This window comes from Falco rusticolus, chromosome 2 (genome assembly GCF_015220075.1).
Source record: "Falco rusticolus isolate bFalRus1 chromosome 2, bFalRus1.pri, whole genome shotgun sequence".
Taxonomy (NCBI): Eukaryota; Metazoa; Chordata; class Aves; order Falconiformes; family Falconidae; genus Falco; species Falco rusticolus.
In genome coordinates, this window is record NC_051188.1 from 65,427,822 (window position 1) to 65,453,803 (window position 25,982).

Genomic DNA, 25,982 nt, shown 5'->3' on the forward strand with positions numbered 1-25,982 from the left:
GGCCAGTTCTCGCGAGGTTCCCGCCTCGCTGCGGGCGGCGGCGGCCGCGGTTCCTCCATGCGGTCGGAGCGAGAGGCCGGGCCGGGGCTGATGCGGGGCGGTGGCCGCGAGAAGCGGCCCATGGACATCCCGCTGCGGCGGGAGTCGCCTCGCCGCGACCCGGACGCTCCGCCAAACCCGCCGCTGGCGCCGCCACCTTCCCCGCCCTCCCTGCTGCTGCCGCCGCCGCCGCTTCAGCCCGTGCCGGGTAAACAGCGAGATGAGAAGAAAACGGCTCTAAGCAAAGTGAGGGGGCGCGAGCGCGGCTCCGGCGGGGCGGGGGCGCTCCGGGGCGGGAGGGGGCGGCTGGGGCGGGGGGCGGCGGCGGGGCGCCCTGCTGGGCCGCCGGGCGGTGCGGGTGTGCCCAGGGCCGGCTCCTCAGCCGCGGGGGTGTTCGCTGCGGCGCTCTGGGGGCCCGGCAGGGCCCGGCAGGTTTGCCTGGCGCTTCGCCCTTAGCTCATCAAGTCCAGACTGGCTGTTGCTGTGGTACCGCAGCTCCTGCGAGGGCAAGAGCACTGCTGTCGCCCCGGCTTTATTGGAGCACTTTTACGTAGAGTACTGAGAGATTTGATTTATTCCCAGTTTCTAAACTGGAAGACTGGAACACTGAAAATCACTGTTAACTTAAATTTAAGCTAAATTCAGATTTTGGCAAGAAATGGAAATAGATTGTCTGGAATTTGATGGCTATTTTACTGCTTGTGTGTGCTGGCTTCGTTCTGCCCCAAAGATTTCTGTACGGTTTCCTGGCCTTAATTATTGCTCGGTTGCCCAGGTGTGGGTGGGCTGAATTTAGCGAACTGCTCTCTCATTCATTCCTTCCTCAGCAGGACAGGGGAAGAAAATAAGTTGAAAGAATGCATGGGTTGCGATAAAGACATGGAGATCACTTACTAAGTGCTGTCACAGGCAAACCACAGGCAACTTGGAGAAAATTAATTTATTGCTAATAAAAAAAATTAGAAGTAGCATGGTGTGGAACAAAGATGAAAACTGAAACGTCTTCCCATCCTTCCCCCTTCCTTCCAAGGCCCTGTGTCACCTGCTCCCAAGCAGTGCAGGTGGACAGGGAATGGGAGTTGTGGATGGGGCATAACTGCTCCTCTCTGCTATTCCTTCCTTCTCACGCTCTTCCCCTGCTTCAGTGTGGGGTCCCTGCCATGGGCTGCCGTCCTTCATGAACTGGTCCTTCATGAACTGTTCCAGCGGGGGTCCCTCCCACATGGTGGAGTTGTTCATGTGTTTCTGCAGCATGTGTCTATCATGGGCTGCAGTCCTTCAGGATAAACCTGCTCCAGCATGGGCTCCTCTCCACAGGCTGCAGGTTCTATCAGAAAACCTGCTCCTGAGTGGGCTCTCCATGAGCTGTAGCTCCATTTAGGGCATCTCCACCTGAAGCATGGGTTTCCTTCCCCATAGGCTGCGGTGTGGATATCTGATCCAAAGTGATACTCCATGAGCTGCCTCACCATGGTCTCTATGAGAGTCTCTGCTCCAGCACCTGGAGATCATCCTCCTCTCTTTCTTCTTTCACCTTGGTGTCTGCAGGCCTGTTTCTCACGCTGTTTTCCCCTTGCTTCTCTGTTTCACACACGGCTGTGCAGCTTTTTCTGTCCTTTCTTAAGTACCTTTTCCCAGAGTCACCCCCATCTTGGCTGTTGGGCTCAGCCACTTCTAGCAGATCCATGGCTGTGTCTGGCATAGGACAGCCCTGGCCTCTCCGTGCAGAGGCTGCCATGGAGCCCCTGCCACCAGCACCTGGACACGTAAACCTAATATGCTAAGATAGTGTTGTAATGAAAGACTTTAAAAGTTAGTTCAAACAATTTTAAGAAAAGATACTGTAAAAATATATTTTTGGTTGATAAAATATTTTGTTATTGGCTATATTGCAATGGTTATCAAGCTTTTCATCAGAATATTTCAGTTACTCTACAATTTGACAGTATTAGCAGAAACTGAGATAGGGAAATTGTTCCATCTGTCAGCAAGTCCAAAAAGGTAAATCACTAGAAGGCTCATGCTCCAATTGAAGTTCCCAATTTGAGGAAGAGCTTTTAAAGAGGAGTAATACTATTTGTTTAGTCTCTTTCTACAATATTTAGATTAAAGATAAATCTGCATTTTCTTTTATATATGCAGGTAGTTATTCGACGGCTCCCTCCTTGTCTAACTAAGGAGCAACTGGAGGAACAGCTACATCCTCTACCTGCCCATGATTATTTTGAGTTTTGCACTGCTGATCCCAGGTGAGGCTGAGCTGTTTGTATAGGTTTTCAGATGCTTAAAACCCAATTAAGATATTTTGAACATACTGAATCAAATATTTTTTTTCTGGTTTGTTAGTTTTGTTAGGTTACTTCAAGTATTTCTGAAAAGCTGGATATATCTGCAGAGGCAATGCATTCCTGGCTTTTTCTTTCGTGCTGGTGATTTTAAAAACGGAAGTCTCTTGTATATGAATAGAGCATAATTTGGTTTAAAACCCTGATGTTTCTTTTAACCGTCATTGGTAAAATGAGATGGACTTACCAGCTTTGTGAAGGAGTCAACCTAGGGCAAATATCACAGCAGTTTTTTCATGAGTGCTATTTGAGCTTATTTCTTTGTTTGCTTACATGGGTTTGTATTTATTTTGTAAAGTTTTCCAGATGATCCATTTTTGTTCATTTTTTTTCTTACGCAAAACTAAAAAAAATATGGTTGATTTAACATAAATCAGAATTGCTAGTGTATTTGTATCATTTACTCAGCATCACAGTGGTAAAATACAATTAGCTTTCGAACAAAACAATTTCCAGAAGACAAGGAGCTTAACCACTAAAACAAACAAAATACTTTGTATGCTACCATCTGCATGTGTTCTGAAAAATAAAAGCGCAAGATCTGTCTTGAGCCTGTCTTAATGTGTGATGAATCACCCTCCACAGGCACCATATTCTTTCCATTGATTACAGAGGGATACTGGATGGTTACTGCTGACCAACTTTTAAATTAAGTTACAGGGGACCCCACCCAGAGCAGATAGCTTTTCTTTTATTAGGGAATTGTTTGTGACAAATTGCTTTTGACCAGTCTAGTTCTTGGGCTGATTTTGTTTGAAAGGATGCTACCACTTCTTGCCACCACTGTGTTATTAGATGTTAACTGTGACTATATAGGCTCTCTCAGAGGCAACTCCACAATCAGAACGAACCAAATGTATGTTTAGTGAAACTAGTTGCCTCACCTAGGTAGTTACATATATGTGCAGCAACAAAATAGTAGGTGTTTCAGCTTTTCTGGTGGAAGCACAAAGGATGTGAAGTTTTATTCTGATTGGAAGTCTTTGTAGGTATTTACATTTATCTTCTGAACCTCATCATCAATGTTTCCAAATGGGTCTCTTTAAGGCTTCTGTCCCAGCTATTCATTTGACAAGTGAAAAATATCGCAGGCAAACAATTTTTTTTTCTGAAGAATGTCTCTGTCCTCAGTGTGTTTTGCTGTAAAATGCCAGGTAACAGTTAAAAAATAAATTTTAATTTTCCAGAATAATTGCTGGCATAAGAATTTAGGGAGTCGGCCATCTTAGAAAAGTCAAGTCACTTAAAACAGTTGTACATACAAAGTTTAATTTTCTCTACTTTTATGTGATGAAATTTGGAGTACTTAAAAAGCTTGTTTGCTCATTTAATTGCATCCATGTCAGGTTACTGATTAAAGATATTGTGACTTTTCTCTCATGCTGTGTTATTAGTCATGTACTTTCATATAGCTAGGGACGGAACATAGTATATATTAAAAAGTTTGTTAGATCACGTATCTGACAGTAGTTCATTCTGGTGGAGGGGTGAGGACATACTTAAAACATTTTAAAAATTCATTTGCCTTGAAGAGCAGATCTTGGTGATTAAAAGTAACAATGTCTGATGAAAATAAAGATGTATTTCTTAAATTGCTTTGGTACTAGACTTCAAGATGCTGCAAGCAAAGAATACACATTTTTAAACTTTTGAACAATGAATTCTCTGATACATGGTACTTGGATTGTCAGTTTCCTTGAGTCCTGTGTATGAGCCCTGTAATAAAACAGCGATACAGGAGAAAAATGTTCTCTTCCTCCTGAGTTTTGGATTTGTGTTCTCTCCTGCCTTCACAAATTTATACTCTCTAGAAAAAAGTCTTTTCATATAAGTTTGAATTTTGCAGCATGAACTGTTTTGTATTCACTTTTTTTGCTTCATTTTGCTTCTTAAAAATTATGCTTACTTACAAAAGATGTATTTTTTCAGAATGGGTTTATCTTTACAGGGTTCGTATGGCTACAGCTTCTTGCGGTGAACCATGCAGTTTACATGGGCATTTAGCTGCAGTTCTGCAAAGTATTGGCTTGACTGCTTACTTGTTCTTTGACTGGCCCAGGATCACTTCACCCACTTTGAATGCTGACACATACCTATGTACATCTGTTTATGGCTTAACTCTATATATGTTAACACACTGTAGAATATACAGTAAACTTCCAGAAATTACAAGTTAGAGACAAAATTAATACAGTGAGTTTTGATCTCCTCATACAGCAGAGAAATCTCTTCTGTGTGTAAAGCATTGTATTGCAGTAATCTGTCTTGTTATGGACAGTTGACAAAATTTCAGAAAATTCTGTGCATGTGTCTTCACACTATTCCAGCTAACAGAAGGAGCTACAGGACAAGGTGGGCATGCTGTCTCTACCGCGCCGTCTGTCTGATTAGCTTTTTTCTAGATCCTTTATCGTGTGCATACGAGCAACCAGTCCAGAGAATTCAGTGACAATATGACATGGAAAGATTCAAGCAAATTCTAACGAGAAGCTACTCAGTGAAGAGGATCTGTTTGTTGGAAAGAGAAAGGGGTATACAAATGTTCTGATGCAGAAGCAGACAAATTTGCCTTAAGAGCTGTAACATCTCAGTGTAACTCCAGCCTGAGTAGCTCTGGATAACTGAATTTTCTAAGAGCTCATTTAGGTTTCTGTAGAGTGCAGACTTTTTTTTTGTTCTTCACACACTGTTAAACCACAGAACTCCTTTTCAGAAATTGATGCCAGCAATGATGGAGACTGAAAACTGTTCAGGAGCAGTTAGACAAATATGTTCATTTAGACAAATAAATATCTATGAGAACATATTAAACACAAGGATACAAATTCTGTATTAAGAAGTCCCTAGACTGCAACTAGCTGAAATTATACGCTAGGTGAAGTGTCAGTGTATCGTTTCCATTTTTTAATAAACTTCTAAGCATCCTCTGCTAGTTGCTGTCAGAAAGAGGACTAGAGAAGTCTTAACTGTAGCTGTTCATACATTTTTATTTCCAAGGTCATCTCACCATAAAGGACAAAACAAACAAGATACGTGTATCAACTCCAGTTTCTCTTTTTTTCGCAGTCTAAAGGTCATCAAAGTTTACAATGTCTTATAGGCAAGCTATAACACTTTTTAAAATTTCATTTAAGTAAAGTCATTAATGTATAACACTTTTTCAGTTAACATCCGTGTCAGTAAAATAATTTCAGAAAGTGACTGTTGCATTGTGTTTCGTTCATTTTTTTCAGATCCATCTGATCTGCTGCATGACGTTTATTCTCTCTTGTACATTGACATCACAATACAAACAAAACATTCTGTGACTGATTTGGTGGCCTTCAGAGATCTAAATTTAGATTTACTATTTAAATCAATTTAGATTTGTTGGGTAGACACATCATCTGATACCTGATAATAAAGATTCTGCCTTCCTGACAGTCTGTCTTGTTCTCAAACTCCAAATATTAAGTATTTTTTCCAGATACTTTTTTTTTTTTTGTCTACAAGTCGATGTTTCTGAGTCTTCTAAAGCTTGAGTCAAGTGCTTGAGCTCTGACTCTGCAGGATTTGGGTCATTGCTTGGGCGTGGTACTGAGCTAGGACTCGTTAATATCGTTGTGAGGTTATAAAAGTAAAGAGATCTGAACAGGAGCTTTGCTTATGTGAAACCTAGTCAGATAGTTGATGCTATGCCACATACTGCAGACTGTGATGAAGCTTCTTGCAAACAGCACTCCTCCTTTTCCCTTCATAAATTATTACCAACATCTTGCTTAGGATTATTGTGATTATTGTAGGCAAATAGCATTAATGCTGTAGGATGGTGGTATGCACCCAGAAACAGCTGCTTTGAAGGGGCAGCACCATTAGAGCTTCTAGGGAACCGCCACAACAGTGTTCTGGATGGAATGAGTAACAGTCAGTCATTGCAACCGTGCAGTGTTTCCGCTTCTCCTCTGCTGTGCAAATTGTGCTCGTTTATACATGTGTAAAAAGGAAGGGCTGAGTTAAGTTAGTATTATGCCAATTCCGTCCACTATGTGAATGACCACAGAAGGTGAGAGATGACGGTGAAGGCCAGTGGATTTTAGCTTGACATGACAATGTAGATGATGAGTTATCCATTTGATCAGAAATTATTAGGTAATATAGGAATGGGTGGAGGAGTTTAACACTCCAAAAATTAGATGTAGAGATCCACATATTTAACATGTTTATGTACATGTTAGTATGTATGTGTGTGTGTGTATATATATACACACACACACACATATACCATGACTGACAAGTTGACAGTTTTTTTTTTACCAAGATATGATGGCTGTTTTTCTGGCTTACATGTTGCTGTTTATACTGTAGATAACTATTTAAAATCACTTTCCTGTATACCAGTCTTTTTACACAATTGCGTTAAAAGATACTTTGTAGAAGTAAACTATTAGAATGTATTTTTTATTAAAACTGTTATAAAAGTAAGGTCTTGAAAAGATGATAGACTAAGTGTTAGAGAAATACATGTAACCTAAAAGATTGAATGCCCTTGAATGCACAGCAGAAAACAAAGTGTGTTGTACTGAAGAAATGTGTACAGTCAAGTCTCATCTGGGTTGTTTCCATAGAGATTGCTCTAAGTGATATCCCAGAAATGCCAAGATTATGTGCAGTGTATCTGTCCAAAACATGATATGGATGGAAAGCAATGTTATAGACAGCAAACATATGGCAAAATAGAACCAGCTGTCTAGTGTAAACCTTAACCATGCAACCCCAAAACTGAATTTCAGATCCTGAACAAAACCTACGCTGGTAGATACTTTAATAAAGGAGGGGGCACAGAGAGTCCAGAGAGTCTAGTGGCCCTTCTGTAGAATTCAGCTGAACGGCAAAATCCTGAAGAGCAAAGGCTGTATTTTATCCAATAATTGCTGAATACAAAGTACAGAAGTAAGGCAGAAATGTTTGTTCCTAGGAGAGGGTAGTAGCTACCAAGTGCCTGTGGCTGTGAAACCCTGGGCATTTGCTACACGGTCACACAGTGGGTAGGTGAAGAGGGACTCCAGGGTTGGGAGCAGCAGCTGGAAGTCAAGTGTCTGAAACCCAGCATAAGAGACAGTGTTTTATATTTAGGCCAGTGCTAAGCATTTCTGACTTGCTAGGTTTAATAAGCTTCCCATTATAGAGAGTGAATTTTATGCTTTTTTTTTTTTAGGCACACCACTTTGCTGGGTAAGAAGCCTAAGTTAGGTGTCTGAAACACTCTGGTGATCAGGGGTTTATCCACTTACGCACTCTTGACAGCTAACTTGCATGCATGTAAGAACCAGCTCTTTATTTGTAGAAGTGGCTCCATCAGAGAAGGAACCTGTAATTGCTAAGCATTGTTGTAGCTGTGTTTCTGCAACCTTCTACCCTGATACACAGCAACAATAATGAACAGACAATCCTATTTTATTGTGCTGCTGTGCACTTCAATATCTTACTGTGCACAAGCATGCTTTTATATTTTTGTATGTTTGTGCTGATGTGAATGAAATTCTTGAAGATGTTAATAATGTATTGCAGTAACATTGGATCACTTATTTGCAAGGTAAATTTTAAATCTCTGCTTTCCAGAGTCCCATTTATATGTTTCAGACTCATTTTTTTTTGTACTAAAAAATTCTTAATAACCATATCAAATGTTTCTCTATTTTGAAAGATACTCACTGTGATAAGCCTAAGCTGAAAATGTTAAAGAAAATACTATGTTGTGTTCCAGGAAAAGATTGTGTTGCCAAAGCAGATGAAACAGATGATGTACAAACTAAAGGAAGCAAGAAAAGAATAAGTTTTTATTTTCAGGTCTGTTTCACAATGGTTGTGTGCCCAACCATAAGGTTCTAAGTTACTGCAGGGAAAAAAAAAATCCCAACTACACGATGAAGCTGTTTGCTGTGCACTAAGACAGAGAAGTGTCACAATAATGTATTGGGTAGGACACTTAACCTGAGTCCCAGTCTTTGATCTACAGAAAGTTTAGGTGTTTTACAAAAAGATGCATAAAACACTAAAATCGTTGTTCAGACTAGGAACTGAAACTCAATTTCTCAATCTCAGATGGTAATAACTGGGCTGAAAAATAATGCTCCCTCAAGATTACTGGTTTTGTCTTGTGAATCTTCAGCACTTCAAGTGTATAATTATATTTGGTATCTCTAATGTCAGGCTTCATTTAATCTAAACATCAAAGAACATGAAACATAAGAGTAGTCCTGTTAACATGACAGAAAAGGAAGTTTACTTCTTGGGAGCCACCAGTTATCAAAGAGACTTCGTTGTTTCAGCCATTAGGCAGCACATTTCTTCCAGCACAGCTATGGATTGACACAACTAAATGTCCTCTTTTACATACACTTGTAGGCCTTTTTAAAAGATATTTTTTAAAACTGTATTTAATGATAAAAATTGTTACGTTTCATCTTTTTTTTTTTGCTGTGAAACCAATGAGAAGGAAGCTGGCTTGTTTCATCTGCTTTGCACCTTGGTGGTAGCTCCACAGCCACCTTTGAGATACCTTGTGTTGCATGTGCAGACTGGAGGTTTGCAAATCTGATCACAGAGGATTCTGCAGGGTTTGCAGAACGCCATGACAAAGCATAGCCATGTGCCACCATGCACATTTGGTCAAGTTGTCTAGAGGTTACTTGCAAGCAGTCCACAGCTGTGTGGCAGCTGAGCATGCCGTGCCTGTGTCTTTCAGCACTGCTTTGTGTCAGCAGCACAGCCCTAGCTGTGCCATGGCAGGCATTGTTGTGGTTACCTGCTTATAGTTCACTCAGTGGTGTTCCCACCCTAGAATATCAAAGTATAGTGAATATATATGGATGAAACAGCTCTTCCTTAGAAGTAAAAGCCTTATGTTCTACGTGCTGTCGAAACACTCCATAGCTGGTTTTTGCAAAATACCCAAATGAAAAAAGCCCTTTGGGTTTTTTTAAACATTTCTCCAGGCTGCAATATCAAACACACATTTGGTGGGTTTACAAAATTATTGGTTAGTTATTCACAGCAATGCTCTTCATGGCCACCTTCTAACACCCAAAGTGGAATCTGTATGGATACACGTCTGAAAAATAAAAAATTGCTTGGTTTGTAGTAACTGTTGCTTTGAGCTGCCGTGTGCATGTATCCTGTGATTGAACACATATTTTTTGGTCTTTCTCACTCATTGTGAAATCTGATTCTGAAATAGCTGTGGGATTAAATTACAGTTGCAACTGTGTGTTTATTGTCTCCTGCTGCTGGTGGTGAGTTTGTCTGAAGACAGGCCATATGTGGCAATAGCATTATGAACATAGGTATTGTAAAGTTAGGGGCTTGTGTTCAGATATGTTCAAAAATCTGGTGTAATACATAGCTGCTATTGAAGGCAGTTTAAGCTGAACTATTTTATATCACAGTTGCAGGGGTTTAAAGCACGTACATGACATGATTCACAATAACTTAGCTGATGGGTGGTAATTCATTAAATTACCTCTGTTTCTTTGTGGTTGGTGGCATGCCAGCCCTGAGGTTTTTGTATGGCACATTAAACACTTACCCTTGGAGTGGGATTTATGCCAGTAAATTCTTGACAACTCAGATATTTTTTTTTTAGGTAAGTACTTGTTCATTCTTTTGCTAGAAATGCTATAGATTTTCACAGTAATTGTTCTTCACAACTAGACACTGCGTATATATCGATACACATGTATGTCAGGTGGCATGTATTTGTATATAATTCAGTGGATTATCTTGTCATTTTAGTCTTTCATAAAGGTGGAAATATCTTTAAATATAGTGACAGCTTGTCAACTGCCCTTTCACTAGGAGCTTTTATTACCTTCTCCCATTTCAGCAACAGTAGACTTTCTTAGCACAACCAAGAAGTTCGCCAAAAGCACGCTGTTATTCATATTTCTTAAGTAATGAAATACTAGACTTAAAGCTTTGATCCTGCGCAATGGAAACATATGCTCCATAATTTAGGGAGACAAAAATTTGTCTCAGGAAAAAATTCACAGTTGCACCCAGGAAGCTGTTCAGTTACTTTCTGTCATATGTATAATTAGGTATGTGTATGTAAAGACTTTCATATGCATGTTTAAGGTAGCCTTTTCTCAAAGAAGGTGAGAATTGCAGTGTGAGCCTTCTAGTTTTACCTTTTTTCCTAGTCCTAAACAGAATAGTAAATAACAGAAAATAAAATTGTTTCTTGTTGCAGCCTTTATCCTCATCTCTACTCAAGAGCATACATTAACTTTAGAAATCCTGAGGACATCCTTCTTTTTAGAGATCGCTTTGATGGCTATGTCTTCATTGATAATAAAGGTTGGACTATTTGTAAGATATTAAGTGTGTATATATACATATACCATTTTAGAACATTTATTTACTTCCTTTTTGCTAATTATGCCAGGCTTTTCTCTCAATATACAGTTCATCACATACAAATATATTAAAATCTAGCACTTAATGAAGTGCAGAATACATTTGTCTGTGCAGTCTTGCTTGTCTGTGTTGTGTGCATGCTTTATCTGCGTTCTTGTACCTTAAGCAGTATGGTATTAAGACAGTTATCTTACACAAGCCTCACAATTCATCACAGCAGAAATGGAACACATTTCAAGCATGAGTTGTTACATCTTCAGTGCATTTCTGTGAGATGAAGTTGTGCTACTTATTCCTATTTTGAAAAAGGAAGACAAAAACTTGACTTCATCGTTTTGGCTACCCACTGTGAGATACGTACAGCGTAACTTTTTAGAGCATTTACAGACAGCTTGAGTCCCAAGAACAAGAGTCACAAAAGTGGTTGTCGTCTTTAAAATGTTCAGTCTGCAGAAGTTTGCCCAGCAGTAGAGAAAAACTCAGTAATATAGGTGTGGATAAATCCAGGTCTGCTACAGTAGCATGAAACTGCCATAGCCAAGAAATGGCACTTTCCCTTTAGCGGTTCCTTGCCTCCTTCACTCATACCTTTTGTAAAAAATTGCATGGGTTGTATAAACCAGACATAGATGTGTGGGTTTCTGTCTGTTCTGTACATGCAGTGTTGCAGAGGTTGTGTGAAAACGAGTCCTGTCCACTCTTGCTGGAGGGTTGATCAAGAAGCTGGCTGTCAAACTAACAAATTCCTCTTCCACGTTTCCTACCTGAGATATTTTATAGGCTTCTAACTTACTCAGATTTGGATAGATTTTTCGAGAGATGGAGAACACCACATTCCTCACAGTGTGTGGTTCCCAGATTGAAAATTCTGGATGTTTTTAGGTTAAAAACTAGAAAGAAACTTTTCTTGAGATTCTGCCAGGGCTTCACTTCGCCTAAATTAAACATGCTCTTCAGTGTTACGCTGGACAGAAGCGAGAATATTCTGTGCACTGCAAAACTGAGTTTGGATGCAGCTGGACAGTTCAGCATGATTGATTGTGCAAATAAAAGAGCACAAGTTTTGATCAAAGGTGCCCTCTGGTGAGGCTTGTGGCAGCACTGCATTTATTAAAACAAGGATTACCAGGTTCAATAAGGTTAACACATGTTCTAGCAGATTTAAGCCAATTTTTCAGTGGACTTGAGCAAACTGTAATCTTGAGCTTGCTGCAAGTGGAAACCAGGCGAAATTCAAAAGCTGCATACAGACATCTGACTGCAGTCCAAAGAAGAGTCCAGTATTTAAGGCAGAATTCAAAACAAAGAATCCATGTCAGTAAACACAAGCATCATAAATAGAAAAAAAGATTCACACAATTCTACGTTCTGAGTTTTACAGTTCTGGTTCTGAAAGAAGGTGGTATGTTTTAGTATTACCCAGCATTTATTTCTTTTTTAAGCCTTTTAGCAACAAAACTTTACAGAAGCAACTCAATTGTTTCAGATTATTTCCAAGTAGTACTTATCACTTGTCAGGCTGAGATTTTATGTACATTTTTGTAATCAATGAACTATAAATGATAATGAAAGAATTGTATTGTGCACAGTAGTCATCTTCATTTTGACTGTCTTTGTTAGCATGTCCAAAAAGTACTCAGTGTTTCTGTATATAATTAAAATATAAATGTGTTCTGTTTTGAATTTAAAGTACTGCTACATGTGATTTTTCATTAGAAGTTTAGGATAGGATTGTAGAAAAATTCACCTTGAAGTAAGACTGTTCAACACAAGTTTCAAGAGTTTTGAAAATTTTGCTTGACTGTAGGGAGGGTTTCTCCCCCTCAGAAAATTAAGCGTTGTTCTCTTTTAAGGTTTGGAGTATCCTGCAGTGGTTGAATTTGCTCCATTCCAGAAGATTTCAAAAAAGAAGCTGAAGAAGAAAGATGCAAAAGCCGGGAGCATTGAAGACGGTAAACACATTTTCTTGGTGTCACAGTGGAGAATAGATTCCATTTCTGTCATGCATTGCAAAGTATTAACATAATGCAAAAATTTTTTTTACAGATCCAGAATATAGGAAATTTTTAGAGAGTTATTGCGCTGATGAAGAGAAAGTCTGTGCCAATCCTGAGATTCTTTTGGGAGAGATTGAGGCCAAAACAAGGGAACTCATTGGTCTGTTTTCTTGATTTTTTTTGTATTATTGAGAATATTAAATATCTTATTTTTATATCTTTATGATATTAGCTGCAAGAGTTGACCTGTTCAGTCTAACAGATTGAGATTATCGTAGTTAAATTTTTGTTACCCAGCCAAGTGGTGGCAGGAAACAGCCCACCTACTCCTTTAAGTCTCTATGCATGGAATCACTTGACTTCACTGGAAGTTAGGCGTGCACAGTGGCTTCAGAAATAGGTCCTTAATATTTCTGAATACTTACAGGTGTATTAGAAGATGGAAGATTTATTTTTAAAAGATAAAATAGCTGAATACTTAACAATTGATCTCTGATATTAGCTGCTTTTATTGAGAAACATGAAATTATCTCTCTTTGTTCTCACGGTCAAGATTCTGCAAAAGCTTTGCAAGTAAGGCAACACCTTGTTTTCTGTATGCATGCAGCATGACTTTCACAGTCTCGGGGAGAATCTTTAGTAAGATGAACACTGAAATCTTTAATGCCAGTATGCAGTTCTCAGGATGACATGGAATACTGATGTGCTGTGTTTCCAAGTGACAACATGCAGAACAATTACTTTTTCCCTAGGTGTGACAATCTAGTAGGAAAAATACCAACCTTTGCTGTTACTTCTTTACAGTGTAAAAGTAGACACCTCTTTTGGTTAGAATCATAGAATCGTTTAGGTAGGAAAACACCTCTGAAGATCATTGAGTCCAGCTGCAAACCTAACGCTGCCTGAGTCCACCACTAAACCATGTCCCTAAGCACATCTACATGTCTTTTAAATACCTCTAGGGGTGGTGACTCCACCACTTCCCTGGGCAGCCTGTTCCCGTTCTTAATAACCCTTTCAGTGAAGAAATTTTCTTAATATCCAATCTAAACCTCCCTGGTGCAACTTGAAGCCGTTTCCTTTTGTCCTATCACTTGTTACTGGTGTTTGAGAGTTGGCTGGGGAGATTTGGCACTTAAAACTATTTAAAGGAAATAAAAGTGTTGAAAGTATGGACATTTAGATAATTCTGTTATCAGTAAAACTTGTTTGTTGCTCTTCTAGATAGGGGAGTTCCCCAAAATTTTTCATTTACCCCAAGTCTTCCATAGTATCTGATAGCAGAGTGAAAACAATCAGAATTTTCCAAGAAGTTTATGATTTACAAAAAGTTTACAGTTTCGAGCAAGATTTATTAACTTAAAAATATTCTATCAATGGAAATGATTAGTCTTGAGTTGCAGATCTCCAAATAACAGTATTGGCTGAAGGCAGCTTTACATTCAGAGTTTTAATGTTTTGTTTCTGTTAAACCACAGAAAATCAAATTAGTTGCTTTATTCTTTCTGCTATTCAAAGCTGTGGCCATTGCTATCAATATAAAAACAAAGGTTACTTCAGTGGATAGCTTGTTTATAGCAAAATTATGTAAGGGTTTAGTTGTATGTTCAGTTTCAAAGGTGTTACTCCTACTGAAGCCAATGAAAGATGTGCCCAGGACTTTGTTGGCAGAATCAGGCCTCACATTCTCAGCATTTCTCCAGGTAGTGTTACCAAAACCCAGCGTGTTTCATGTGTCATGTATGATGTGTTAGCTCATCAGTTTCAGTATGACAGAGAGATACAAAACAGATTTTCTCTGTAATGAGATGAAGATGCTCGTTCTTCTGGCTTGTTTGTAGAGAGCAAGATAAACTATAAGAGTTAATGCTGACACAGGTCTTCGTTTTGTAATTTGTTTTCTTTTACAATTCATAAAACATTTTAAGGAAAACCTCTTAAATTTTTATTTGCAGTAAGGCCCATAAGTAAGATGGGTAAAGTTCAGGTTTGATAAACATTCTTTTTTGCCCTCCTCTTTTGATCATACTTATCACACTACCTCTCTCCCTTGAACTTCAAGTATATTTTCTGATTAAGCTGCTTGTACCACAGCCTTAATCATGACTAAGGTCAAGTTCTGGACTCCCAGTGCAGCTTGTCCTTTCCCCAAACCCTCCAGTAACAATTTGTGATCACTTTCAGCATGTAACAGTGCTCAGAGGTGGACACTGCTCAGGCACAGGAACCTACAGGAGCAGGAAAGAGGCAGAGCTGCAGATCTTAGGGACTGGTAGGGAGGGTGCTGGGGACCCAAATTTTTTCAGTATGGGGGAGGCAGCATGGGAAATCTAGGGATAGAGGGAGGAAAATCTCAAGTCAACAACCTTTTTTGGTTGTTGCTTTTGACTGTTGTTACTTGCTTAAAATAAATACTGAATTCGGTCTAGTCTTCCCGTTCATAACTGTGTAACAAGGTTTTGTCATTAACGAATGGGTTGCCCCCAGAATATTTATACTTTCAAGACAAAAAAATGCAGATGTTTTGGGGTATGAATTGTGTCTAGATTTTGGCTATGCCATTTCAAATTCAATGATTTTTTTTTATTTTTTCTTCCAAATCTTGTCATGCATTCCAATAATGAAATTTTCTTCTGGTTTGAGGAAGAATATTATACATAATTGTAGGGCAATTTCTAGTAGTAAACATTTTCTGTAACTGTTACCCTGGGACGTCTAAGGTTGACAACATTTGTTGTAACTACTCACAGCTGTAAGTACATGAATTCCAAGTTTGAATTCAGCATTGACAGTCATGAATGCTATGCTATACGTGATACAGGATTTGATGATGTTCTCCTAGTTTTTGTAGAATTTGGGGATGGTTCAGGCAGATGGCTTAGGCTAGATTTTGGAGTGTTAGGACAGCTCTGTAACATAAGAATGGCTGTGTGATCCAGTAGATGAGGTATTCTATTTGTTATTTGGGAAGCTGGAGCTTTATTGAATCTGCTGATACTTTGCTATGTAACCTGGGAGAAACCACTTATATCTTGTTCATCCTGTTTTCCCATGGAGAGATGAATGCTAAATGGTAGTTACATGGAAATGTTGTATGAGAACAAAAATGTTTCCTTCATGATGTACTTCAAAATCTGGGATTGAAAAGTGCTGTGTGAGATTACAGTAATGTGGGCTGTTGTGAACAGCAATATAGCTAGGTTTTGATGTACAAAATTAAAATGTAGGAGGAGATTCTGAACCCGTTTCTTTCCATTTTGGTGAAATAACCATTCTATGAGCAAGAGAAAAAAGACAGTCTCTTGAACTGAAAAGATAATGACTTTTAATTAAATAATCATGCAACATACCTCTGTTGCTTGTATCCCTAACAACAAAAAAGCAACAAAGTGTTTCTAAAACGGAACAATGGGAATGCATTCAAAAATATATAACCAAATAGATTTATTAATTATTTAGCTCCCTTGCAGATAAAGCTAGAAAAAAGGGGTTAGTACTAAAGTAAATGAGTACATATTTTAGGAGTTGAACACTATATCACAAATTTTTTGTGTTTTAGCTAGAAGAACAACACCCCTTTTGGAATATATTAAAAATAGAAAATTAGAAAAGCAGGTACGTTCAGACTTTTGCCTGAAGTTCAACATTTAAGTTTTCACGTGTTTTTTTGTTGGACAATTTACAATTAATAATTTTGAACTCTTCAGAGAATACGAGAAGAGAAAAGAGAAGAGCGAAGGCGGAGAGAATTGGAGAAGAAACGTCTGCGGGAGGAAGAGAAAAGGAAGCGTAGAGAAGAAGAAAGACGGAAGAGAAAAGAAGTGGAGAAACAAAAGAAATTTTCTGAAAAAGAAATAAGGATCAAGGTACCTTAATGAAAAAAGACTACTCTTCTGTTGTAGTTATCCAGAAGTTCCTTTAGTATCTCACCGTTTGTTTAGTGTACTACAGTACAGTGTGGATATACCAAGCCAGTTTTGACTGGAAGGGAAAGTAACGTAGGGCTTTGGGTAGGTGGTGCTGTTAGAAAGTGTGACTAATTGTCATAGGTACAGCGATGTGCTGATGCAGTTATGGCAGATAACTCAGATATCTTTATACATGCTGCTTTCTATGCCAACATAACCTGACAGAACCAAATTGTTCTGTGCCAACATGTTGGAAGATGATTGCAAATACAGCTTTAACAGTTTCTGCCATGTAAATCCTCATCTAGCATATGTGTGGAGAGTTTTTCATGTTTATGCTCAGAACTGGTGTATTTTAATAGTACGCTTTAACCAAGTCTTGCTAATTTCAGTCTGCGCTGCCTTGTAACTATCTGGATGGATGTGCTTTAATTGACTTCACTTAGGTGGATGTATTTTGTGCTATTAAGTCTGGACATCTAAAACTTTATTTGTATGAGATGACATAGATAAAAACTATTCATCTGAACTAAATTTTGTGATAATGGAAAGGCTTTATAGGCTGTTTTCTTGAAGAGGAAAATTGATACACCAGTCTGTAGCTTAATGCAAGGACACAGACTCGCTCCAGATCTTGTGGTGGGGAGAAGCCACAGAGCTGTGTATTTCTTTCCTCTTTTCTTCCTGGACAACAGTTTTCTTCACCTGGAGGTATAAAAATAGTAAGTTCTGAAACTGAATTACAGACTTTTTGTATCTGGGCATAAAGAAAAATACTGTAGTTGAGAAGAAAAGGGACTTGCTCCTTAAAATGTATTAATCAAAACATTGTCCAAAAACTCCAGTATTTATGACATTTCTGTGGTGATGTGACCTTGAAAGCTAGTTCTGTCTCTGAAAGAAAAGGAGACTATTACCCGAGAGAAACATTGCAGAAGTTTTAGATATTGGAGAAGAGTAATGTGTGCTCATTTCAGAAAAACTGGTGGAATGAAAAAATTGATAAGATGTTCTGCTTATTCCTGTTATGTTAGAGAAATAGTTTGAGACAGTCGGTCCTTCTATAAAGATTATTCCTGTAATGCTAGACACTGCTCAAGCCCTCTGGGGGCTATTTGGTATGAAAGGAACAGACTTGACAACCTTCATCTCTGAGGTGAAAATGTAATGTGATCTTTTCTGCTAATACCATAATTTTTTGCTCAGTCTGTATCTCTTGTGTCAGGCTGTATTTATACTAAGCACCTACTATATGCCAGGCTATCCCAAGTAGTTCATGTGGCACACATTTTATATGTAGTATTTCAAGGGATGGAAGTATTAATCCTGCTCTCTTTGTGGTGTCGTAGAGGTTCTACTTACTGTATTGGCAATAACGCTGAACTCTGTTATATGATTTCTAAGAAATCGTAGACCATAATAATGTCTTTATATATAAAACTCAGGAGAGAAGAGTAGGTAAGTGCTTTCTGCAGTATTCTCAGCATATTTGAAACTGTGCAGTGGAATGCTTGTGAATTACTGTCACTCCTTAGCACAAGTAAACTGCCCTTTTTAAATAACTTTGAAGTTCATACTTTTAAAATACATTCCTAGCATTTTAATAAGATATTTTCAATCTTAAATATTGAAGGAGGTTGCTGATATATGTAATATGTTGTTAAAATGTCTGTTACGACAGAGGGTAATAGTTTTACATCATACTATATACAAATATCTCTTAGCTTCTCAAGAAGCCTGAAAAAGGAGATGAACTGGCCAGTGAAAAGCACAAAGAAAAAGGTGAAGAAGCTGACATTGAGGAAAAAAACTGGGATAAATCACCTGGATCTGGGAGTATAAAATCCAAATCTTTGGAGGGTTCACTGAAAGAACTTAAGGAAAAGTAAGTAATATTTATATTTTAGGCTTCAATTTTTATCTTAAATGCTTTCATCTCAAGTCTTAAACATGATATAAGTGGTGCATTAACTGGGTGTTTTTTCAGCAAATAACTGATTTCATTCTGTGTGTGAACAAATCTTTCACTGTACTTCTTGTAAAAGGTGTTTAGTAACAGCTTACTGGCCTGGTGGCAGTATTAGTGGATGCAAAGTGTTATTTGTGAAATGTCTTGAAATCCCAGATTAGAATGATCTCTGTTTGAAAAGGTATTCAGATTTCATTCTTATTTCACCTGTTCCCCATCAAGAGCTCAGGTAAGGCCCTCCTTCCATTACTGATGGAAGGCTGAACTGGCTAGGTTGCCTTCACGCTTGGTTTTGCTGCAATAAGCATATAAATGTTTTTGGACAATGGCAGAATAGTTAAGGTATGAATGATAGACACATTGAGAAGGCTGTCTCCCAATGCCATTTGTGTTATTGTGCTACATTGTGTTACAATAGTAAGAACAAGAGGTATAGCTTAGGCCTGTTACTACTATAGCCTGGAAGTGTTACACATTTGCAGCAGTTGCATCTCTCTTTTGTCCTTCGGCAGGTCTGTCCCATCGCAAGCAGGATTCACTCATAAGATATGTAAGATACATAACTAAGAATACGCTGCTGAGATAAATAGTACTTGGTTCTTCAGTAGAGCTTTTCAGCTAAGCTCTCAAAAGTACTTTGCAGTACATAAGGACAAGCTGTAGCGTTCAAATAAGTTACCTAAGGTATTATGTATATATATAAAGTGTAGGAGGAAGTTTGGGACTGTGCTCTAGGAGCCTTGCAGGCTTACCTACCTATTCTGAGTAGTTTAAATTTTACCTTTGTCCACATAGGTTCTTGATTTTTTAAAAAAAAATACGCAGGAGCTGCAAACTTTCTCTTAATGGCAAATAGAAAAATAATGAAAATTTTTAAGATCTATTTAAATTCTTTAAAAAATAAAAAACCCCTGGAAAATAAAACCACTGAATTTGCTAATTGAAGGAATGGTTCACCAATAATATCCTACATGCATTATTCATCTCAGATATGGGCTCAGTGTTTCAGTGTGTTGAGTATGTCCTGAAAGATGCTGAAAACTTGCATTTCCTATTCTCTAATGCAAGTTGAAAATATTCAGCAACTCTGTTCTTCAACAAGGGAGACAACAGGGTCAACAGAAACACTTGCGGGGCAAGTCAGTTTTTTGCTAATAAGGCTTTTTATGTGTTAAGCTTTTGGTGGTGCCATAAAACGTTTTTACTATGGATCCTTTAATAAGGCATTAATGTAGATTTTCCAGGTGTAAAACAGAGTCCTTTTGGCTGCTCAGCTACAGTAAGTGTTACATTGTCTTTCCAAGTGTTCATTTCATCATGATTATTAGTGGGTGCGATTAGGTAGTAAGCTATGAGCTATTTCAACTGGATCAGAAATAAAGTTGCAACTACTTTGACTCAGAAGTCAGTAATAAACTGTAGCTTCCAATTTTAGCTGCAAGAGACTGAATTGCCTGTTTGAAATAACGTTGTAAAGCTCAGTAGCAATAGCTATCTACCACAAATTAAAACCTCGGTATGAGATGCATGGTCACATATGGATTGGAAGCTATACCAACAGAAATATGCTTCCATTCCCTTTACTTCCATTCATTTCTGCTTTCTCTGTCTTTGGGTGTGTAGCTTTCTCTTTTACCTAGACTTTGTAATTCCTTACCCCACCATTTCCCCTGTTGCCTGCCTGTTCACTGTGGCTGAATTTAGAAAACTACTTTAACCACTTTTGAAGTGGAGTTTGTATCCCTGTCACCTGCCTACCTCCAGGCACACCCATTCCTTCCTTACCCACAGTAACAGGCAGGGGAAGAGACAGGTACCAGGCAATGCTACAGCAACAAATCGAGATGTGTCTTTCTGGCTTTTTGGAAGGTCATGCTCTGAGCCTTGCTAGAACTTCAAGTTAATGTCTAGAATAGCATATTAGACGTGAAACAAAACAGCTTACAGCCACATACCCCTTGAGAGCCAGCATAGTATTTTATATATATGTTTCTGTGCTACAGGTATGGTATCTCTGTAATTATGATTGATTCAGATGCCTGGGACATTGCTGCCACTTGGTGAATGTGTTAGGCTGGCACAAGCAGAGTCTTGCAAAATGCTGAATAACTTACCTGTCATTCAGGTTGTTTTGCAGACCTGCAGCTCTTCCTGAGATGGGGCTCCTGTCTTGGCAGCCCCACCGATGCCCAAGTTCATGGTAGAGGTTGAGCATTTTCACAGTTCTGTTATTTTAGTTAAAAAAGTGATACAGAAAGGTCTTCTATTGATGTGAAACCCTTCTAAATGAGCAGCATATCACTGTTTTATCATGACACCATTAGAAAATCTCCATCCTCTCTGATTCTGTCTGCTGATTCACAAAATGTGAGCAGATTGTACAAAAGCACTTTCCTGTTTCAATTTTAAGTAGTTATACATATTTAATATATAAAAAGAAGCTGCCTGTATTTGTTCCCTTTAAAGTTCAATCTATTCTGTAATCTTTCTTCATTATTTGCAGATTGGCTGTATGAGAGAACCACTCTTGCTGAGCAGGAACAATGAAATAAATTAAGAGAGCTGAGAATTGTATCAGACAGGCAGCAAAATGTTGCAGGCTAAATAGTCTTTATAACATAAACCTGTTGCAGCATAGCAGAAATTAAGTATTATGTTGTGGTAAGGTAATGGCCTTTTGCCTAAATAAAATATGCAAAGGTAGACTAAATTACCTGGAGACATAGTAAACAAAAGCCTGGAACATAAGTATTCATTTTCACAAATGCTTTCTGCAAGTCGCAGCGTCAGTGAGTAGAGTCTTAAAACTTTACAATTTGTTACATGATACCTGCACAATTCCTTCGGGCCCAGAATGTTCCCATTCAAGGGAATACTCATGTATATGAGTTACCTCAAGAACAAGCTACAAGGGCTAATAACGAAGCGTGTGTTTATGTGAAGAGTGTGGCAGAACTATGTATGGGATTGTAGAGAGGGATACAAATTGAAGAACAGGCCTTCCACAGCAGTTGCACAAAAGTCCGATCTTGCTTGCAAAGCTTTGTCTGCTATTTTGCACTGAACGCCTTAGTCAAGGGCCGGTCATACATGAATGAGACATTCAGCAAAATTGCACATAACTCCTTTTTAATGAGAAGAGAACAACCTTGCCATACAATTGATCTAAATACTGTTGCAAAGGAAAGCTTTGTGTTGTATCCCTCAGCGACTTTTTTTTTACTGTTAATTGCTTCGATTTTCTTTGGTTTCATACATACTTGTAGGTCACAAAATGATAGTGACAAAGAGCAAAGAGATTTGGAGAGAAGATTTCGAGAAAAAGAACCTGAAAGACAAAGGTATCGACTGGATGATGGCAGAAAGCATAGAGCTCACTATGAGTTTGACAAGTTTTTGAGAAGGAATGAAGAAGAGCTGAAATGGGGGAAAGGATACAACCAAGACAGAGGAAAGAAAGGGAACTACAACTACGGCTTCACTGTGGAGGCAGTAGACAAACTGGGTAAAGAGGACAAGTGTGATGACATGGCATCCAAAAAGGAGCGCATAAGAAATAAGGTTCTTTTATTCATTTAGGATAATCTTTCATTAGTTAAATATGCTTCGAGATCACAGGTTTTACTTTTGCAAACTCAGCATAAAGATGCTTTTTCAAAAAAAGCAATTCTTTATTTCATTTTCAGTAAAAACCAGGCTGCTTTCTGTTGTTATCAGAGGACAATAGCAGTTAAAATAAGTTAAGATTACAGGTCTCTGCTCTTTCACATTACAGGTCTCTGCTCTTTCACATTTACAATATATAGAAGACATACTGTCTTCCTTTCAGCCCTAGCATTTTTAGAGCGCTATTCTTGGAAGCCTTGTATTTTATGAGTCTATTAAAAATTGTTACACTTCTGATCTGTAATGAAATATATAAACTGTGGCATACTAGCCTTTTAAAAAGGTACTTCCATTACCCAGCTCATAAAGTAATTATGTTGTGGATTAGCCAGGCATTGCTTGGTAGAGGAACCATAAGGACTTAAATAAATAGCTAATTTGGAGACCATTGTATTTAGAGGGTGTAAATGTGCAAATTCTTCAGTATTGTATACCTGCCAGTATGGAAAGGCTGTTGTTTGGTTAGGACAAATTATCCTCACAGTCATTGTCAGGGAAGGAGCAGGTGCAAAACCAGTGCAAGCAGGGTGTGTGGTAGAGCTGTGCCTTATTGTGTCCCAGAGACACAGGGCATCATTTTTCTCAGACTGTCTGAATTTGTGGATGTGCCAGGGTCTTTTCAGGAGGTGGCTTTCCATGTCACCCTCATTTTCTCTCCCTTCTGAGCCTGGATTTTCCACAAAAGATAACCAAAACACTGTTTTGTGTAGAATTTTTTTCTACATGTGAAACTCTTTCAAACAAAGTGACTGATTTGTGATGTGGATTAAGGCTGACAGGGAGTAAACTTACCACATGCAGAGTGAGTCTGTATGGAGCGTGCACAGAGCAAGCCCAGGTGGACTCACTGTGCGTAAAGTAAATCACCTTGTGCAAACACAGAAAGCCTGGTGTGCCCCACTTCTTGTTTATGCAGAGGTTAATGCGCAGTATGGGTGAGTTTTATCTGCATGTATACAGTAGCCACTTTCCGTGTTACACCAGCAGCTCAGGCTGTAGAAAAGTCAGAAAAATGGCTAGTTCAGAAATGGGAAGATGGGAGAAACCATTTTCCTCATGCTTGTGATGCTGCTCTTGAAATCTGGCAAAATAACCTGCAGCCTTGGAACTGGGTGGTGGGTCTTGGGGGACCTTTGGTCAAGCCTTAAGAAGCTGCCTCCTTTATTTCTTCCCATCACACATCTGGTAGCTTGCTGAGCCTCTGGATTAGTCCACACTTCAAGTGCTAGATTTGTTCCCTAAAGACAATAAGCAGTATCGGTAAAGTTTTTTCAGTGTGGTGACTTTTCCTTAGAGTGTTTGTCACATAGAGAAGAGCTAAGGGCTGAGTTTTAAAACTTACCTATAGAATTAACAATGCCAACACAATTTTTTAGGCAGAGATCGAACTTCTATCTGAAGTTTGTAAGATTTAATTAGAAAATGGGAAATTTATGGTGTAAGTAACAGTTGTGCTAGCTTTCATGCAAACTGCAAGGTTCAGAGTCTTGTGATATGAAAAATTGTTTGGACCCTTTATTACAAACTTCCCAATGGGTACTGTTTGTCAGAGGATCTAGTTTTATGCAGATGTTTATGATATAGAAAGATGTGTGTTATGCATTTCATACCACACTACAAAGCACCAACTAGAATGATCTCGTTGTATGGCCCAATAGTGAATCTTGGTATCTGGTCTAAAGAGATGCGAGGAAAAAAGTGGAGCAAAAAAGATAAAGGTGAAGGAAAAAGAAAGAAAAGGGGAAAATGCGTATTGGGAATAAGAATGAAAGAACAAAAGACCAGAATGACTTCAGATTATGAAGGTAGTTGAAAATTAATGTAGTTTGATGTAGGACAATTTCAGTGCTCTGCCACTGTCTTAAAACAGGCTGTTAAATTTTATTCGCTAAACTTAAGACTTTGGTCAGTAAGCTTAGGTTTTGGTGAATGGATTGCTTCATAACATTAAAAACTGGTATTTGTTAGAGTATGTATGTTGAGACAGTATGTTTTATTACTGAAATTTCAAGACTGAAAAGTGTTCTCAGGAGCTATGGAACATCACCATTTGCAAGTCTGAGGTGTCTTTTCCTTGTAAACTGGCTCCTTCCATTTTCCAGTGACCAAGTCAGCATGAGTGTATGATTGGGTCACTCACAAAGCCTGCGAATACTCAAATTGTACTTACTTTGTTTATTATCAGTGGGTGAATTCCCCAGCTCCCATACTCGGTATGGAAGGCATGATGAAGTGGAACAATAACTGCAATTTCATTTTGATATGTATAATTCAAATGTACATTCCATGTTTAAATCATGGCAATGAGTGATGATTTGAAAGGTACTGCACACATATCAACTGGTAAAGTTCAGTTGAGGATAGTTTTCTAGCTGTTACCTGCTAAACTGTTCTCCAATTTGTCTTTTTTTTAAATGCTTGTATTTAATATTTGTTGTTCATCTGCAGAGTTGCAAGTGCGCAGGCTGCTGTTCTCGGTTGGTGTTAGTGAATGGTGTAACATTTTTCAAGTTCTGCCTGTAATACTGTGTTTGATAGTTGACTGCAGTATGTCTGCTTGTTTATGTCAAATGTATCGTAGGATCTTTAATTTTTACAGCTGTATTTATTCAAAATGCTTGGCTCCCAAGAATAGTGTTCTAAACAAGACAGATATTAAAGAGTCAGTTCTCATTACACTCCATTTTTTTCGTGGGTCTTATGAAATGTAAAGTGATTTAACACAGAATCTGCTTTCTTCACAAACATTCATCACTTTAAAATCCCACATATGTCTCCCTCACAGGTTTCCCAGAGCATTAACCACATCTCCTTTCTTCTAGGATCGCCCAGCCATGCAGTTATACCAGCCAGGAGCTCGCATTCGAACACATATGGGATCTACAAGTAAAACCTATGACTGCAGTGGGAAGTCCTTTGAAGATGCTCTTGATAAAAAGTATGAAGCAGATAATTCAGTTGGAGGTGGTTCTGAGAAGAGCGAAGAAGCAGAATAAAACAAACTGGAGGAAAGACTCGTGAAAAGGGGTGAACTTCAGATACAGTGTCATGACAAAATAATCCATCAGACTTTCAGAAATCCACAGGCAATTGCACCAACAAAATTATAATATCTCTGCCTCTTACTTTTTGTAAAATACAAGGGAAGAGTGACTGGAATCATATAAAGTATGTTACAGCTAGGAATATTATTGCTTTTTTACGAAAAGCAGCACAAACACTATTTGCCTAATTTAAAAGCAGTTCAATATTTTATTAGATTTACCTTGAAATAGAAAACCTCTAATAGTTTTAAAGGAGTATTTATATAAGACTTTTCAGAAGCTATTTCACCTTTTCAAGTCTAAAGAACTGAAGCGTACGTTTGCATCAGTTGGAAATCTGAGGCTTTAAAGGTATTAGGTGCATGACATGAGGGTCACGGGACCCCTTCCTGCAAGTGGCAGCGCAGGGGCTGCTGCAGGGAGTTGCAGGTGGTCTCGGTGGGACTGGCCCTGCGAGGAAGCTCTGGAGCCAGTAGTGTTTGCAGGATGAGGCCCACAGTTTGCACAGTTGTGAGAAGTGTCTGTTGGTAGCTGTACCTCATTGTGTTTACATTGTTTTTCAATTAACTATAGCGTCAGGTGTTAGTAAAGCTGTAAGTATGTTGTTAAAGAGTTTGTCA

General features: G+C 38.6%; 1 protein-coding gene across 5 annotated transcripts; it reads left to right on the plus strand.

Annotated features, from left to right (window-relative positions):
* UPF3A (UPF3A regulator of nonsense mediated mRNA decay) lies at window positions 1-25,636 on the plus strand. 5 transcript variants are annotated; one of them, XM_037377124.1, is made up of 10 exons: window positions 1-285; window positions 2,182-2,288; window positions 10,612-10,718; window positions 12,632-12,730; window positions 12,825-12,935; window positions 16,335-16,390; window positions 16,483-16,641; window positions 18,408-18,568; window positions 21,919-22,213; window positions 25,141-25,636. In XM_037377124.1, exons 1-10 carry the CDS (start codon window positions 58-60, stop codon window positions 25,312-25,314), a joined length of 1,497 nt encoding a protein of 498 aa, XP_037233021.1. In that variant the 5' UTR covers window positions 1-57; the 3' UTR covers window positions 25,315-25,636. The 5 variants fall into 5 exon arrangements, with proteins under 5 accessions (XP_037233021.1, XP_037233018.1, XP_037233016.1 ...); XM_037377121.1 differs by having other exon boundaries at window positions 17-285; window positions 21,919-21,993; XM_037377119.1 differs by having other exon boundaries at window positions 17-285; window positions 21,919-22,157; window positions 25,141-25,332.
* Window positions 25,637-25,982: the final 346 nt, after the last annotated feature.

Coding starts and splice junctions, on each gene's coding strand:
- UPF3A (XM_037377124.1), top strand. CDS start 58: ATGCGGTCGGAGCGAGAGGCCGGGCCGGGGCTGATGCGGGGCGGTGGC. Junction 286..2,181: donor AGAAAACGGCTCTAAGCAAA/GTGAGGGGGCGC, acceptor TTATATATGCAG/GTAGTTATTCGACGGCTCCC. Junction 10,719..12,631: donor TGTCTTCATTGATAATAAAG/GTTGGACTATTT, acceptor TTCTCTTTTAAG/GTTTGGAGTATCCTGCAGTG.